This window comes from Desmodus rotundus, chromosome 4, assembly GCF_022682495.2.
Source record: "Desmodus rotundus isolate HL8 chromosome 4, HLdesRot8A.1, whole genome shotgun sequence".
Taxonomy (NCBI): domain Eukaryota; kingdom Metazoa; phylum Chordata; class Mammalia; order Chiroptera; family Phyllostomidae; genus Desmodus; species Desmodus rotundus.
Window position 1 is genome coordinate 27840344 of NC_071390.1, and position 17276 is coordinate 27857619.

Below are 17276 nucleotides of genomic sequence, written 5' to 3' on the forward strand. Positions count from 1 at the left end.
CCTGGCAGCTTCTGAGTAGGGGAAACACGCCAGTGATTTGGGGTCTCACTCTGGTCAGTAAGTGTCCATTACTGCAGGACCGGCTCGGTCCTACCTAAAACCTTGCCTTGAGAAACCAGGCCTGGTGATGTGTGACAACGTGGCAACGTTTATTAAACATAAGAAGTTTGTGGCTGGAGGTGTTATGTGAGAATGTGATTGTTCTCAAAGTGTTGCCTTTTCAAAGTCATCTTTTCCTAAAGTAAAACAAACCACCAGAAATCTCAAATGAACTTTGATAGATTTTCCAAACGGGGAAGCTAAATTGCCGTAAAAAATGTACAAAGTTACCTTTGGACTAATACACACATCCACTACGTGTTCTCTAATAATTGTTGAGAGAGAAAAAAAAAACAGTTAAGGTTTCTTTCTCACAGAAAATAGATATGTACAGATGACAAGTGAAGCCATGCATGTGGCCATTAGAAACCTGGTTAAATATTTAAGTACAAATACTGCTCCAGTGAGTTTTCCTGCACAGGGGTTTTAAATACAAGACAAGCACCTTCAAATCGATTTTATTTGGAAACTAGGCAAAATTCATTATTTTAATATTTAAAGACTGCGGTCCCGTAGTAGTGACACATAAATATTATAATATACATTTAGAAATTAAATAGGATAAAATCAACCTGACACTGTGTAAAAACTCGTATGTACACTTGCAGTAAGTCCGAGGTTTAGGCAGCCACACCCATCAGACTTCTGCCTGGAACCGGGTGAACCTTGCCGGGAGATCGTCCACAGGATACACGGTGGGACTGGTTTTCATTGTAGGAGGTCCGTTTAGAAGCCTCCAGTCACAATGCCTGGCCAGCTCCACTGTAAATATTTTGAGAAGAATTTTTGCAAACTCTTTCCCTACACAGCTCCTGAGGCCTCCTCCAAATGGAATGAAGCTAAACCTGGATGCGTCCTCAGGGTGCGGCAGCATAAAGCGGTCGGGGTTGAATTCTTCCTTGTTGGAGAAGATGTCAGCCACGTCGTGAGTATCACAGATGCTGTAGATAACATTCCAGCCTTTGGGAATCTGGTATCCCTGCAAAAGAGTATGAAGTTCTGAGGGCTGACAAACTGGAATCTAACTTTTGACAACAAAAAGCTATTGCTGATATCTTTGAAGGAGTTATGAGTTAAAAGAAAGGGCGGGAGGGGTAGAGACACAGACATGCAGGTTGCTGAAACATGGGGCAGGACACTGTTATCAAAGCATTAAGGAATTTAAGCCAACGCACAGGAAAGCAAGGCAAGATTTAAAACCACAACAAAATGGGAGGGGAGAAACTTTTAACTTACATTTAATTCAAAAGTCCTAAGGGCAACCCGGAACCCTCCTGGAACTGGGGGATTCAGTCGAAGGGTCTCTTTAATAACACACCCAATGTATTTCAGCTGTTCCAAAGTTTCCATGTCCAACCTGTTGTCTTGATTGCTCTTGCAAAGTAAACCCTATCAAAACAGTCATACAGAGGTGAATAGTTATTTTGTGCTCCAATGAAATCAGGCCAGCAGACATAAACAGGGCTTAAGAGGCAACTAGACCCAAAGGGCCCCATGATGGACAAGGGTGAAGGGGAAAACAGTAAGCAGCTAGTGACCATTCACCTCCACCCCTTGGCCCAAAGCCACTATCTTATTTACAATTCCAAGAGAATGCTGCTCACTAGTTAGAATCACTAAGCTTCTTCCCCACCCCCATCACCACCACCTACTGCTACCCGCCTGGAAGTCCCCTATTCGTGCCCTTGAACACACAAATCCAAGAAAATGGAACCTATCTAAAAATCTCCAAGATTCTGCAAAAGGTGGAGATAGGGTAGGGATATGAGGTCAAACCCTGCCTGAGTGGGAGCACAGCTCAAGATTCCTCCCCTTTTATTCACACAGCAAATTCTCTGTCGCCATCGGTCCACCCACCCCCCCGGCCCTGCCCTTTAAAATACTCACAGATGGCAGCAGACTGGCTTACTGCGAAGTTAGCTAGGAGGCAGAGGAATTTCTTAAGGTAATAGCGAACCCCCAGAGTCCCCTACCTTACTCTTGAGCTCCTCTCGCACTTTCTGGAGAACGTGAGGGTACAGCCCCAGGTACGTGATCAGAGACGTAGCTGCACTGGCGGTGGTTTCGTGTCCCCCGAAGAGGAGTTCGGTTGAAGACTGCTTCAGTGCCTGAAAGAGGAATAAGATGAACGTTTTTACAAGTCTCCGTGTCATTTTACACAGGGATTAATTACAGCCCACCTGAGGGTTCTGGGGGGAAGAGGAGAAGGACTAAGTTTTGCGGACAGAAAGTCAAAGAAAGCAACATTTTTTACAAGCAGAATGTAACGTCAGTTCGTTCAAGCTGAAGCAGGAAGGCCGGTAAAATCCCACTCTACCGGGAACTCCTGAATTGAAGCCTTAGTTGTATTAAAATTGCCCAAGATTCCTTATTTACAGTTTGCAAACTCCAACTTTCCCTTCAACACCTAGAAGGGCTAGGGGACGCTCCCCGATCCGCTGCAGCCTCTCCCTCAGCTCTCCCCCCGCCCCCCGTGTCTCAACTCATTCCGTGCCCCTCCGCGGGGGGTCTATGCAGGCTGCCCTCTCCTGGAAGCTGGGCCCCAGGCCGGCGATTTGGGGATCCCAGGAATGGCATTTGGAAAACCAGGAACCTAAACTCCGCAGTTCCCCTCCCGAAGCTGTCACTCACCTGCATGTCCAGCCTCTCTCCCCTCTCCCACGAGTGCTCGATCAACAGCTGCAGCGCATCTTTGTAGCCTCCGCCCGCCTCTGCAGCCCGCAGCCGGCAGATCTTGGCGCGAATGTTCTCTTCGATGCGCGCGTGGATAAGGTTCCGAGCTTTCATGCCCTGAGCGCAGAGAGCGCAGCGCGGTGAGCAGAAGCCGGGCACCCGTGCCCCCTCGCCCCTCGCTCCGTACCCTGCTTGCCGCCATTACCCGGTACAGCCCGCTGAAGGGCACATCGATGGGCAACGAGAAGAGATTGCGGGTCATTTCCTCGAAGGCCTCCACCAGCTGCTGCTCGGCGTCCCCGCCGCTCGCCAGACGAGGCTCGCAGCCCAGCAGGATGCGCATGGCGATGCGGAACATCAGGCGCTTCACCTGGGGGTAGACCAGGAGGCCCCGCTCGCCGCAACTCAGCCACTGCTCCAAGCAGTGTTCCACTTCTTCGGCGATCACCGGCACGTAGCACTGGAGCGCCTCTCGGCTGAAGGCCCGCATAATTACCTGAGTCCCGAGGAGGGGAGAATGTTAAAACCCAGCCCCACTCCTCTCGTCTTCCGGGGTTCCCTTCCAGACAACCCAGTTCCGCCAGACCCAGGGCACTTTCCCGGCTGGGAAAGCTAAGCTGCGCTGGAGACGGTCCTAGCCGACGCCTCCTGCAGCTAGTGCTCGCCCAGCACCACTCTGCGTAAACCCCTCCGGCGAGTGGGGTCCCCCTTCCGGTCCAGATGCCTTCACCTCCGCCCTCACCTTCTTGCGCTGCTTGTGCGAGGAGTCGTGTAAATTGGAAAGGCAGCCGGAGCCCAGGATGGTGCGCACCGACGCGGGCCAGTGGACCGACACTAGCCGGTGCTCCCCGAGCAAGATGCGCCGCACGTTGTCGGCGCCCATCACTCGCACCGTGGGCCGCCCGAACAGATGCGTCTTGTAGATGAAGCCGTATTTCCTGCGCTTCATCTGCAGGAACTTCCTTCGCTGCGAAAGGAAAGCGGAGGAGAGAGGCAGGCGTGAGGGGGCGCCGGGGAGCGCCGCGCCTCGGGCTTCTCAGATCCTAGCCATAGTCACGTCCTCCCCGGGGCGCCTACCTCGGCTTCAGTAGAAGCCTGGAGCCGAGACCAGAGAATCGTCCTGTCCCTCCCCGAGGTCCCTTACCTGTAGCACCATCTGCAATGTTTCCCCAAAGAAGGGGAAGCCCATAGTTCCGGGGGGCAAAGGGAGGGCGCAGCTGCGGTCGCGGCTGCTCACGCAGTACAGGTCCCAGAGTTTGATCGCGGCTAGGAAGAGCAGCAGCGGTAGCACGAAGGTGCAGAGCGCACTGGCCAGCAGCGCCAAGAGACCCATGGCGCGCTGCGACCTCCCGCGCCACCTGCTGCCGCCGCCAGCACTCCAAACCTCGCCGCGCGCCCGCTTTATAGGAGGCCCAGGTTGCTGCCCACGTTACCTTGGTCAGACAAATTAGTTCACCCAAAGTTCATCTTTAATTGCGGATTGGGTCCCTGGCTCCTCCCCCCGCGAGACGCTGCCCAAAATCTTTAACCGTTTGTAACCGTCAAGGCAGAGGCGGCGCGCAGGCGGCTTTCCCGGAGCGTCCCTCCTGCGGCGCGGAGCTAGGAGCTGCCTGACTCCCCATCCAAGGTGTGCGGTGCTCCGAGGTGGCGACACGGGGGGACGCGGGCTCCGGGAAGCAGGAACGCCAAGCCCTGGGCTTCCTGGTGGTCTCTGTGGAATCCCTCCCGTCGGGTCCGACTGACGGTCCCAGACCAGAGCTGCCTTCATTGGTTTTCCATTTACAGGCGCTTCGTGGGTTCCCTTTCACCTGCTGGGGAAGGAGAGGGAAGTGCGTTCAGGGATCGTCAAGGTGCCTCATCCCACAGGTGGGGACACTGAGGTCCAGAACGCAGAATAAAATGCAGAGAGACCTCCCCACTCTTCCGAAGACCCCGCAAAAGAACCGGAGGCCAGGACCCCTGTGAGAGCCGCGGGGAGTCAGGCGTGGCCGGAGGATCAGGGATCACAGTTCCCCACCCCCCTCGAGGGGGCCAGCACTGAGGAAGTCACGGAAGATCTAACCTAAGGGTACAAGAGAGCTCCCAGATCCCTCAGGACTCCAGGTGCAAAACTTCACAGGTCAGCCCCAACCCTGACGCCCCAGTGGGGGCAGTTCCCTGGCGCCTGGGCAATCAGCGCTCTGCGATCCGGACACAGCCGGCCGGATTCCGAGGACCCTGGGGCGTGCAGCCTCCTCTAGGCAGGGGCGAGCAGGATTCTTAGCCCCAGCAGGATGAAGAGACAGAGACGGAATAAAGAAAGCCCGGGGGTCCGGACTCCGAGTCCCGACTTCATCTCTACTTGCGTCACTTTGGACAAATCACCACACATCCTTGTGCTTGTTCCTCCTCCTTAGTTTGGACGCTATAATCCCTGGCCTGTCTAGACCTCCGGGTAGTTGAGAGTTTCCAAAAGGGGCGTTTGGTTGCAAATGCTGTTCCCAGCTCCCGGCTGGCTAGGCTACGTGCGCTACTGGAGTGACCGGGACTCCGGACGCTGGAGCCTTCCTGCGCTCTCGCGGCTCCCACCCAGAGTAAAGCCATCCGGGTGAGCGGGTACGTGGTTCCAAACCCGGGCGTCTGGGAGTGTTGGTATCCCAGTTGGGAAGCGGGACTGCTGGCCTTTGCTCAACTACAATCAGCTGCTACTGCAGCCAGTGTGCTGCCAATGCTTAGAGTTCAGGCATCACACTTGCGATCCCGGCTTCCCACCTGGCCAAGCCACACCGCCTCGGACCAGGCAGGGCCACACGCTCCCTTGGTTTGGGCACAGAACGCATCAGCGGGGCGGAAAACGAAACAGAATAACGTGCGTTTGTTTAAAACTGAACACCGGCTGTGGAACGAGCCAACCTCACGCTTTGGAAAGCGTCCCATGGAGATGGGAAACTCTTTAATCTTGAGAGCTGTTATACACGCGGTCCTCCCGAGGGGATCCCCAAAGCCGGCGGGAGCGAAAATGTCTACGGAGTCTGAGGGACCGAGCAGACCTCCCAACGCTCCGAGCCGGGGTCGCCCCAGGGCGTTTTGGAGAGTCCGTGCTTCCGCTTAACCCCTCTGGACGTTTCAGAAGCTCTAGAAAAAGGTTCCTCCGACTGTCATTTCTTCTAACGATCTGGCGACGGTACCAGGTGCCAGACAACTTCTGGGCTCCGGCCGGCAGGAACCGGAGCCAGACGCTGGAGGTGATTCTCAGAAATCCTGGCCCGCCCCTCTCTAGACGGTGCCTCTGGCCGGTGAGCTAAGCGGGCGAGCGGGGGCGTGACCTGGGGCCCAGTCCCAATCCTCGGGCCTGACCTGCCTGTGACCCCTGCAGGCCGGACCGTGACATCAGAGTGAACTCTGCAGGGCCACCTCGCCAAGTTCAGCGCGCGCTGGGTCACAAGATGAGCTGGGCCTGTGGGCTGGAAATTGCTCCAGGGGAGGAGGTGTGTCTTTATCTGTCCATCGCGACCCGTGGGGGCGTCCGGTGGGGGGTGTCCAGCAGAAAAGGATTAAATGGGCGGGTGGAGACCAATAAAAAATATCGGGGGGGGGTGTCAATAAATTACCAGCCCATTGAGAACTTTGATCCAGAAAGCTTGCCAATCTTTCTTGGGTGGTGGTGGGCGGTGAGGGGGAGGTGTTTCACTGGAAAGCAAAATGTTTCCAAATTGTTTACAAAACAATCTCCTTGTGGCTCAGGGTTAGGGTGGGGGTAGGAAGTAGTTTTTGCTGGGGGAGGGGAGTAGGGTGAACCAGGGCAGCTGAAACACCCCTCCTCCTTTTTTCTCCCTTTTAGCCCCTTCCTCCCATCTCTTGAACATTCAGTCCTGTCTCAGGGCTCTGTACCTGCGGTTCCCTCTGCTTGGGGAGGCCTTCTCCCAGGTCATCGCTGGCTGGTTCCTTGCAAAGTCCAATGACCTCTCCTCGGAGAAGCCTGCCTGGCCCATCCTGCTGAGTGTGGCCCCCCAGGTACTCAGCATCGCAGGCCTGTTTGATTTTCTCTCCAGCCCTTGTCACCATTGGATATATTCTTGCCCTTTTGTTTTCTAGTTAATTTATTGTCCACTTCCTTTGTGAGCATATCACAGCCAGAAGGGCAAGAACCACATCTGCTCCTTCCTCAGGGAATCTGAAGGTACTAACAAAAAAGCTCAGGTATTCTGTGAACTTACTGAAAATAATAGATGGATAGGTAATTAGAGTAAAATTGGAGCTGCCCCCTACAGGGGCTTATAGTTAGTACAGGATCCAGAGCAGGTAAACCAGTCTATGGGAACCAGCTACACTGTCAGGGCTCTTGAGAGACCCCTCCCCCATATTTCTCTTCTCTCCCCAAATCAGAATCAACCCCAATACCTGATCCTCCTGCCATGTCACCCTGGTGGAGCTTCTCAGGCCTGGCTATTGTCTCTGCAGCCCCAGAGCGCCCTGAGGGCAGGCCCCAGTCTCTCCACTTTTGCTGGCTCGGGGGCCTGCCAAGCCCATGGCCTGGCGCCGGTACTTGGGTCAGCAGTGGGTGATGAATTGCCCTGGATGGGGTTATGGCGGTGTCAGCCGGGCTCAGAAAGGCCTGCTGCGCTCTTGAGCTACTGGCCCTGCTGCTCCCCCCTTTCCTCCTGGCCCAGGGATCCACCTTAAGCATAAGGTCAGGAGGGCACCAGCTTCCTTCTGGTTCACTAAGGGGTCAGTTGGGGCCTCAGCAGTGGCAGAAACTTTCCTGGCTCCCCCATCACTCCAGCGCCCCCCCCCCCAAAGATAGGTGGCAGATTGAGGCTGTTAGGAATTAAGACACTGGAGGCTCTTGGCTTTGATTTAAATGCTGATGGGAACCTCTGTTGTAAAGGTCCAGAGAGCGTTCTTAAACCTAGGGATCACTATGATAGGATGAAAGGGCCGGGTCCTACCTACATGGTGGCCACAGGCCCAGAAGCTGAAGGGAGGAGAGGTGTTAAGTGATGGGGTGAAGGAAAGTCCTGGTCCAGCAGTGCAGAGCCCATTGCTGGCTTCTCAAGTGGGTCTTTTGCCTGTGTCTCCTCTGTAATAAAGGAGGTGGGGGTAGTGACCCAGAAGGCCCCCACTGCCAGCTATCATAGAGATAATTCACAGCCCAGCTCCTGGGGCTATCCTGTGCTCTGGAGGGAAGTCTGTCTACAGTCTAAGTCCCAGGCTGCCCCAGCTCCCAGCCCCTCTCTAGGTATTTGCTGAGGTGGGTGGTTGCAATGGGGGTGGGGGGAGTCTTTCCTGGGTGTCCCCAGACTCCCCACTCCATGCCTTTCCATCAGGGAGCAGCTAGCTGCCCGAGTAAGCCTAGCCTCCTCACTAAACTGTTGCCAGCAAACTACTTCTTGGCCTTCCTGTTTTGGGTACAAATATCTCAAACCTCTCTGAGTATGTCTCAACCTACCATAAAAATAATCCAGACTTACAGAATAAGTGTGCCTATGCTCCCATATAAATGGGAAGATTAAAGGAGTTCTCGAAGGAGGAATTTTCCTTTTAAGAAGTCACCAGCAGAATCCGGTGATGTTGAGCCATTTAGAGCCCTGGAAACGCCCACAATTCTGAGTTTCCGCCGAGTGGCCATGGTGCACCACGTAAAGGCCGGCTGCCCGAGGGCCCTCCATTGGGCGCCTTTTCAGTGTGTCTTCCTATGGCCCAAAGCCAGGCCAGGGATGTGCTTCTGGCGTCCCCGCTTCCACGCAAGGGTTAATACCCTGGCCTTGTGTGCTGAGTCTCTGGCATGGTCCACGAGGCGCAATACACCCAGCAGCCTCTTAATCCAATCACCCTCCCAGGTTTGGGGCAGAAAGGCGAGGCTGCATAGCTCTAATGGATATCCGTTCCTTCTATCCTTGCTTCGGGATCCTGGGAAGGGCTCAGGAAGCTTGGCCAACGACATTTCTTTCCTAAGGGCGCAGAATGCGCAAGAGACCCTTCTCACCAGCTGCGGTACTTCTCTGGTTCTGTGGCGGTGGTTCAAGCTCCCCCTACATCAGAGTCCCAGAGTCGAGCACAGAAACACATTCGTTGACTGTTTGTTGAACGAGTAAGTGAGCGCACGACTTGGCACCAAGGAAGCGCAGATGGGTGGCACTACGATTGTGCCAGTGCCACTGACCAAGTCATGTCTCGCAGCGCAGCAGGTCAGAGGTGTAGCCCATCTGGCGATGCTGAAGGCACGAGCGGGTGGAAAAAGAGCCGCAGCCCGTCCACCGGGTGCACTATGGGCACGGTCTGCATGGCGGGGAAAGCAGGCGTGGCCAGTTCCCAGCTCGCCGTGCGCACCAGCTCCACTGTGAGCAGCTGGAGCACTGCCTGCGCCAGCTCCTGGCCGAGACAGCTGCGCGCACCTCCGCCAAAGGGGATGTAATGGAAGCGGCCTGAGGTGCCCAGAGCATTCTGGCCCGAGGTGCTGAAGCGCTCGGGGTCAAAGCCCTCTGGCGGGCTGTGGTATACCGCGGCCGTCTCGTGCGTGTCCCGGATGCTATACATCACACTCCAGCCCTTGGGGATCTGGTAGCCCTGCGGGGAGGTGAGGAGACCTGCCTGATCACGAGGCACTTGGAAACCGGGCCTAAACCGACCCTCCACCCTGGGTGCATCACACAGAATTCTGAAAACTAGCGGGAATTTGTGTCGAATGTGCAAGAGTGGTCACTATGCATTCCAATCACAGTTCCTTCTCTGGTGAGCTGTGTGACCTTGGGCTAGATACTCAATCTCTCTGAGCCCTCAGTTTCTTAATTGTAAAAAAAGAACAAAAATCCTCGTTTTGTTGTGAGGATAAAATAAATGCGTCTGGCATACATTTTGGTGGTCAGTATATGTGATGTTATTATTTGTTTCAATGTTTTGTTTTTGTCTTTTTCTTGTCTTCTGATATTAGATCAGGACCTAAATTCTAGTTCTGCACCTACCAGCTGTCTAGGCTGGAACAACACAAATGACAGAGACACCATTTCTTAGTGGTCAGCTCAATTACAAAGGTTTTTCTTTGCACTGAACTGAAAACTCTCTCTCTGTCCTTCCTATCCATCAGCTGTACCACAATAATGTTTAGGTCTGTAGCTACACTTTAAGAAGGTGCACAGGAGAATTAAACTGGCAAGTCCTTAAAATGTTGGAAAGCAGCTTTCATATTCCCTCTGCGCACCTCCAGCTTTTCGAACTACTTCACTTTCTGATGTGTCTTCCTTCCCCCTGACTATCCTGCTTCTCTTGCCTGAACAGGCTCCACAGTGTCTACCAGGAGGCTCTCGAACAGGCAAAGAGAAGACCTTAGAATTGTGGAGGAGCTCTCTTGCTCTCTTCCCTGCGCCTCAGTTTCCTCATCTGTAAACTGGATGGCTAAGACCCCTGAGCGCTGCTCACCTTGGGGGACCCATGCTCCTCCCCGTTTCCCTGTGCTCTTGGAGGGCACACTAACACCTGTAGAATGAAATCTGAATTCCAAGATGCAACATCCAACGTACTTCTAAACACCTTACTGATCCGCCCACCATTGTGGGGGCTGTCTGCTCTCAGTGCTGTGCTGTCCCACCCTAACCCTTTTCTGCTCCAGCTCAAATCCCAACCCCCAAAATGCTGTGGTGTCATCCAGGACCACAGGTCACTCCACACCACATTTGGGATGAAGCTGTAGGCCCTGGCCCCCTTTCTCTCCATGATCAGGTCCTCCAGGGCAGAATCCCAGTCCCCACAGTGCCCTGGAATCCTGGTTTGCAACACACCACATATGTTTGCTGTTTTATGTAAGGGTCAGGGAAGGAGATGCCCATTTTGCCTGGAGCCTCCCAGGAACTGAGCTGGGGGCAAGAGGGGGCTGCAGCAGCAGCTGCTCAGGCAAACAGCTTTGCCACGGTAGGGCTCCACTCCCAGATCCTGCCATTGTGTAGCACAAGCCAGTGCCACCTGGAGTGTCGGCGCTGGAAGGGATCCAGACAGCTTCCTTCTACAGAGTAAATGGAAGCCCTGAGTGAGGTGGGACTTACCCAAGGTCTTACAGAGATGGAGCCAGGCCTAGACCTTAAATTTGTTGCCCTGACCAAGCCAGTCTGATCAGACCATTAAGAGATCCTAACCCATATTTTTGTTGTCCCGTTCTTCTGGAATCCTTAGCCGAGGCCCTGGACAGGTAACTAGGATCGTTCTTTGATCTTGTGAAGGAGCCAGAGGGGCGGGGTACGGGACATTCAGGGGAGCTCTTTGTACTCCACCCGGACTCACTGGCTAAGAGGGGGGTGCTGCGGGGAGAAAAGTTTTTATTCTCAAACTGGGATCTAATCGAGTTGACCGACCTCCCCAGCTGCCAAAAGTGTAAGTATATGGGATCCCTAACCTTGTCGGCTCACCAGGCGCTAGGCTTGGGGCCCTCAACCATGGATCTGGGGAAACAGAACAGGGCTGAGCCCGTTTTACAGGTGGGAAAGTGGAGGATCCAAGAGAAAAAGAGAAGACTTGGCCGTCTTAAACACCCACCTCCGCCCGCCCAGGCACCACAGCAGGCTGCCGGGCGGCAGGGGGCGGGGTGCAGCGCACTTACATCGAGCTCGAAGGTGCGCAGTGCTGTGCGGTAGCCCCCCGACACCGGCGGCAGGAGGCGCAGCACCTCCTTGACCACGCAGTCGACGTAGCGCAGACTGCCCAGCGCTGCGAGGTTGAGGTCTGGCTCGCAGCGGCAGTCGGGCCAGGGCCCCGCGCCTTCCCCCACGGACCCGGGCTCGCAGCTGCACGCACGCCCCAGCCCCTGCGCTGCTAGCTCCTGCCGGATCTTGGCGATGGCCGCCGGGTGCTGCAGTAGCAGCAGGAGGAGGGATGTGCTGGCACTGGCGGTGGTGAAGAAGGCGGCAAAGAGGAGCTCCACAGCCGACTCCTGCAAGACAGCCCGGGCGGCGCAGAGTCTCCGTCAGCAGGGCCCCCCCCCCCCCCCCCCCAGCCTCCTGACCGAGATGTAAAGGGCCCACGTTGACCGTTGTGCAAAGGCCAGAGCCCGGGATGTGCTACTGTGGCAGCTACGTGACAGGGTCCTGGAGTCAAGTGAATCCCGTCTGCCACTTGGACAAGCCACGCGAACAACAGGCAACACCAGGATCTATCCACTTGCCTTGGGAGGGTTCCCAGATAATGCTAGGAACTCATTCCACGTGCCATTCTTAGTGCTTTCAGTGTATGAACTCGTTCCATTCCCGCCCCTGGCCTGTGAGAATTGCCCTCCCTTTGCAAGGTTGGAAATGTCCCTGCAGCCAGTGGTCCCAGTAGCGGGCTCGGAGCCCAGTGCCCTTAACCACGTGGTGGTGCTGCCTGGAGCCCCAGCCGGGCTCTCGATAATGACTGCAGTGGGACTGAGGACGGTGCAGCTGCAGCCCCAGCCTTGCACCGAAGCAGGCATCATGGTTTCTTCTTCCTGCTTAGTGGAGTGGTCCCGGTGAGTGACTAAATCTCTTCCTGGTCTGCACTGCCCAGGAAAGACAGAGGGGGGCCTCCAGGCCCCAGCCCTCACTGCCTGCCTCTGCCCTCCCCGCTCCCTGGCGTCCTGCCTGGCAGCAACCACGGTGTGTGTTTATACACTGATTTGTGTGATCACAAGATGAAAGTGTACTCCACCCCTCCTGCACCTCAACAGGAGGGGCTGTGTTTTGATCATTCCTAACCCCCCCGGTCCCAGCACAGAGCCTGACACCGGCTAGGTACATAATACATGTGGAATGAATGGCCTGGTCCAAGACTGTCTGCCCTGAGCAAGATGGGGAGCCAGGACAGAGACCTTGAAGCCAGCCCTAACATCCTCCCTGAAAAGGCGTCACCTGCCTGTCCTGCCCTGAATACCAGACCAGAAAAGAAGTTGCTCCCTGAAGCCTGGGACAACCCTTTCCCACCCCATCAAGGCAGTGGGACTGTGCACCACCTCCCACACCACCCCCTTCACCGCCCACAACTGTTCCTGCCCTTGGGCTCTCCCCGGACTCGGGGGAGCCCACTGCTCACTGCTCGTCTGTTTCTAACTGCCTGACTCTTCCAGACTTCACAGCCACCCAGGGGTGAGGGTAGAGGTTATTAGCCCCATTCTCAGAGAGGAAACTAAGGCTGAACCCCACACTTTGAGGTGGGTGAAAAGGGGAAACTGAGGCCTAGAACAAGGATGGGAATTGCTTTCAGAAGGGCTGAGGTGTTCCCATTTCTAACTCTCCTGCTCCCCAACCCCTCCACTGTTTTTCTGGGTTGTCAAGCAGGTCCTGGGGGCCAGTCCAAAACTTCCCCCACCTCCACTGCACGCTATGCATACTTGGGGAGCGGTTCCAGTTCTTCGGGGGACCCCACAGTGACAAACAGACTGGTAGCAGTACCAGGTGCCAAGGTGCCTCATGGGAGGCGGGGAGCCTCCAGGAGGATGTGGAGTTTGACCCTGAGCCCTTAGGGTTTGTAGAGAAAAGGAGTGAAGAGGGCTTCATGGAGTGGGGTGGGGGTGTGTGGGGGGTGGCAGCAGAGGCAAACACAAGAAGTGACAGAGAAAGGGGAGGGGGAGTGCAGATGTTTGTGGCCAGAAGGGCCTAGGATTCAAGCCTTCTAGGCTCCTACTGAGAGTGGGTGGGGTTGAGTGAGGACTAGGAGCCTAGTCTCCTTTTCCCCCTCCCCCCAGGAGTGAGTAAGGCTTAAAGTGGGGCTATAACCTTGCTAGGAATGCAAAAGAGGGGAGAAGGCCAGACCTCTCACCACTTACCTTCAGCTCCTGCACTGAGAGCTCGTGGCCCAGCTCCCTAGTGCTGCGGATAATCATGGCCAGGGCATCACCTGGCTCCTCAGCCATATCTTCACGAAGCTTCTCTGCAATGGCCTCCTCCAGGTGCCGATGTAGCTGGTCCCTTGCCCGGATGCCCTGATGCACAGGGAGAGAAGGAAGGTGGGGCGGGAAGGCTGAGGGGACCAGGCCTGGGCTCCCACCCACGCCCCCGCCCCAGTCTTCCCAGGGCTGCTCTGGCTCTGCTGAGTTCCTGGTGTCCGCAGTTTCCCAGCGTAGCTTCATGCCTGGCACATAGAAGCGTTTTAATAAATGCCCAGGAATTTTTCCACTTTCCTGATACATCATTCTCTCTTGATTATCACAAGCCCTTTTGAGGCAGGCAAACAGTTTCTTTGGTCCTTAAGGTAGGATGCTGAGGCCCAGAGAGGTCAAGCAATTGCCCAGAGTCACACAGCCATCAGTGCCCATGTGGGCACAAAGTTGTGGAGGTGGAGTCAGCTCATTGCCTTTCCCTTGCACTGGGCTCAGGCAGGGGCAGTAGTCACGGGTGCATAGAGCAAGGGACACCTTGATGCACCCAGAAAAGCTCTGGCTTACAAGACACAAATTAAATATTCCAAGCACCAGCCCCGTAAGGTGGGAGACAAGAGGGCCAGGGTGCTCCTCCAGAGTTCAGGGAGCAAGTACACAAAAGCATTTGAAGGCTTGAACTCTCTAGTCAGCGTAGATGGAGTTCAAATCCTACCTCTCTCTGACCCTCTACTAAGTCATGTGATCTTGGGTAAGTTATTTAACTTGTCTGAGCTTCAGTTTCTTCATCAACAAAATGAGAATAACGCTTTGCAGGCTGAGAGGATTAAATCAGGAAATGTATCCAAGGTGATCAGCCCATATAATGCCCCTTTATACATAACTATTATTTTTACCCAGGTGACTGAAAACCACTGCATTGGCACAGTGAGAAGCCCCAGCTCAGGGAGCAGGGAAAGGCAGGATGGGGCCTCCGAACCGCTCCCTGGGCCTCGCCCTTAGCTCTGAAGTCTGAAGAGGCCGCGGTTCTCTGATCCGGAAACTAGCGGGCCCGGGGCCTCGGGCCGGGAGCCGGCACCCACCCCCCTCCAACCCGGGCTGGCGCCGGGCTGGGCCGGGGGCGTGTCTGCAGCCCTAAAGCTCCCATCCGTTCCGCAGCCGTCCGGGCTTCCAAAGGGGTGTTGGAGGCCCAGCCAGGAGGCGCCATTCTAGGGAGGGGCTGGGCTGACTCTTGAGGCTCCTGCCAGAGAGTATCCAAAAGGAGGCCAGCGGCTGCTGCGGCCGGAGCAGGACCAGGACCGTCTGGCCCAGAGAGGGTGTGTGGCCCGCCCCGGCTCATACAGCAAGTCAGGGCAGAGGGCAACCCAGCGCCCACCGCCACAACACGCCGCTTCAACATAGGGGACGCGTGGGGCGCGCCAAGAGAGCTGCAAGAGGAAGGCCGGGGGCTGGGGTGGTAGTACCTTGCGCAGGCCGCTGAAAGGCACGTCCAGGGGCAGCGAGAAGAGATTCCCCACAAACTGCTCGAAAGTTCGGGACAGCTCCGCGCACTGCGCCTGGTCCAGCCGTAGCCCCAGTAGGATGCGCGCGGCCATACGGAAGGTGAGGGCTTTGGCTGCCTCATAGACATTGATTGGCCGGCGGGCTGCGCACCAGGTGCGCACCTCGCGCCGCAGCGCCCCCTGTAGGCGGGGCACGTAGCGCTCCAGCGCCGCGCGGCTGAACACTTGTGCCAGAACCTGTGCGGAGCACGAGGGGTGAGCCCTGGCTGCTCTAATCCGCTCCGCAATTCCAGAGGAGCCAATTTCGGGCTCTTCTTCCTCTTTTCAGTGGCCCGGACCTACACGTGATGGCTTCTGTTCTCGGCATTCCCTCTAGTTCTTTTCTGCTGTACAGTCCCTCCCACCAATCTAGGCTCCAGCTGCCTCCTCCTCCAAGAGGTCATCCCTAACGACTCCCCCGAGTCTGTTTCCAGCGCTTCTGGTGTCAGAGGTACGGAAGGTCAGAGATGAAAGGACCTTTAAGTCCCAATCCTGGCCTTTAAAACCTAAGTCGGAGAAGGTAAGGGACTGGCCCAAGGCCACCCACTCGTTAGCCAGGGGTCCCGGCCAGGTTTGTGGTGTATCCCTAACCCCTAGCCCACAGCAGGTGCCCGAGAACTGCGGGTCTGACGTCCCGATGGCCCCTTCTCGGGTTTGAGCTCACCTTGCGCCGCTGCCGGTGTGGCTCACCAACAGCGCCGAGCAGTGTGTGCGAGCCCAGTAGGATGTGAGCGCTCTGTGGCCACTGGCTGCGCACAAGACGGTGTTCGCCTAGCAGGATTGTGCGCACGTTCTCTGCGCCGCTCACGCGGATCACCGGCCTGCCAAGCAGGTGCGTCTTGAACACTGTCCCGTAGCGCTGCCGGCGGGAGCTGTGGAAACGTGAGCCCTGCGCGAGGCGCAGCGAAGAGGGCTGGGGCCGCTGGGAATCTGGCCCAGGCCTTCCAACCGTCCCTGGATAACAACCCCCTGTAAAGAACGTTGACTTTACAAAAATCTCAAATGGGACTCGCAACTGGGCTATAGGAATGTCGATACTCCTGTTCCTATTGGTGAAAGGAGGAGAGTAAGGCTCAGAAAGGGGATGTGGGCGTCCAAGGGCCGAGAGGCCGCCTGACAACTGGTTCTATGCATGCTCGTCAAACTGCCTAGAACCCTTCTGCTCACTCCCGCGTCGTGTTGGGACGTGCTTAAGTGACGCTGGGGAGAACTGCGGTGACAGATGGTCCTTTCGAGGGAGCAGGTGGGCGAAGGCGAGGGCAGTGTATGCTCCAAAGGCAACGGTAGAGATTGGCTACGAACCCTGGGAGCACTGAGAGGGATGAGGGCCCAGTGGGGGCAGAAGGGGCCATATAGGGGTGAGAACCACCGACTGCTCACCTGAACTAACCAGTGCAGCGTTTCGCCGAAGAAGGGCCAGCCCATAGAGCCCTTGGGCAGGGGCAGGGAGGAGGCCCGGTCCCGGCTCAGCGTCCAGCGGAGGGTCCAGAGGTGCTGGGCCAGGCTGAGCAGCAGGCCGGCGCACAGCAGAGCGGTGCCCGCCGCCCCCAGCACAGACAGGCAGCCCAGCCCGCAGGGGAACATGGCGAGCCTGCGGGGGGCCAGGCGGCGCAGAGCGCTGGGGTGGTAGAGCTGGGGAGCGGGCAACGCAGTGCTCACCCGTTCTGTCCGGAAAGTTCTTGGGGCTTGGGAGCCAAGACTGAGAGTTATAACCTCGGCCAAGGGCTTGGCTCTCAAAGCAGACTGGCAGTGTGAGACAGCAGTGACCACGCGCCCTTAGGGTACATGCCTCCCTCAAGGCCCACGCGAGCTCAAGACTTTCCCTCTCTGGGTGCAGGCTGCTTCGGGACCCTCACACCTGGCATCCGTGGGTACCTCCCACCTCCTCCGGGGCCAGCACTCCTTTGATAGAAGCAAAAAGGGCAGGCAAAGAGAGGAGCAACTTACCAGTGTTGCCAACCTGGGCTTCGATCACCGGGGCTGTAGACCCCCGCCCCGCCTCTCTCTCTCCCCCAGCCTGTTAACCCTTCTCGTCCCACCCTGGACACATTATATAGACTCTGGCTCCCTCCCAACCGACAGATCCCGATCCACACGACGTGACGCGCCTATGCATATTTAAAGAGCTCTACGCAGAGTACCGATTGGAGGCGGTGGGCAGCAGCGTGCTC

The 17276-nt window shown here is 56.4% G+C and overlaps 2 protein-coding genes across 2 annotated transcripts; both read right to left on the bottom strand.

Annotated features, from left to right (window-relative positions):
* Positions 1-542: 542 nt before the first annotated feature.
* CYP26A1 (cytochrome P450 family 26 subfamily A member 1) lies at positions 543-5205 on the bottom strand. The gene is made up of 7 exons (XM_024563460.3): positions 3917-5205; positions 3515-3739; positions 2978-3268; positions 2731-2889; positions 2073-2207; positions 1336-1488; positions 543-1078 (listed from the first exon to the last, which is right to left on the bottom strand). Exons 1-7 carry the CDS (start codon positions 4103-4105, stop codon positions 737-739), a joined length of 1494 nt encoding a protein of 497 aa, XP_024419228.1. The 5' UTR covers positions 4106-5205; the 3' UTR covers positions 543-736.
* Positions 5206-8940: 3735 nt separating this feature from the next.
* On the bottom strand, positions 8941-16925 carry CYP26C1 (cytochrome P450 family 26 subfamily C member 1). Its single transcript, XM_024563482.2, has 6 exons — positions 16486-16925; positions 15770-15994; positions 15028-15303; positions 13514-13669; positions 11339-11668; positions 8941-9318 (listed from the first exon to the last, which is right to left on the bottom strand). Exons 1-6 carry the CDS (start codon positions 16687-16689, stop codon positions 8941-8943), a joined length of 1569 nt encoding a protein of 522 aa, XP_024419250.2. The 5' UTR covers positions 16690-16925.
* Positions 16926-17276: the final 351 nt, after the last annotated feature.

What these genes read in the sequence shown, in the direction of transcription:
- CYP26A1 (XM_024563460.3), bottom strand. Translation starts at nt 4,105, where the DNA reads ATGGGTCTCTTGGCGCTGCTGGCCAGTGCGCTCTGCACCTTCGTGCTA. An exon ending in CGCACAAGCAGCGCAAGAAG is followed by an intron (nt 3,269 to 3,514) that starts GTGAGGGCGGAG and finishes CTCGGGACTCAG; the next exon opens with GTAATTATGCGGGCCTTCAG. An exon ending in GAGAGGAGCTCAAGAGTAAG is followed by an intron (nt 1,489 to 2,072) that starts GTAGGGGACTCT and finishes CTGTTTTGATAG; the next exon opens with GGTTTACTTTGCAAGAGCAA.
- CYP26C1 (XM_024563482.2), bottom strand. Translation starts at nt 16,689, where the DNA reads ATGTTCCCCTGCGGGCTGGGCTGCCTGTCTGTGCTGGGGGCGGCGGGC. An exon ending in TCTCAGTGCAGGAGCTGAAG is followed by an intron (nt 11,669 to 13,513) that starts GTAAGTGGTGAG and finishes GCTGTCTTGCAG; the next exon opens with GAGTCGGCTGTGGAGCTCCT. An exon ending in TGCGCACCTTCGAGCTCGAT is followed by an intron (nt 9,319 to 11,338) that starts GTAAGTGCGCTG and finishes ACCTCCCCGCAG; the next exon opens with GGCTACCAGATCCCCAAGGG.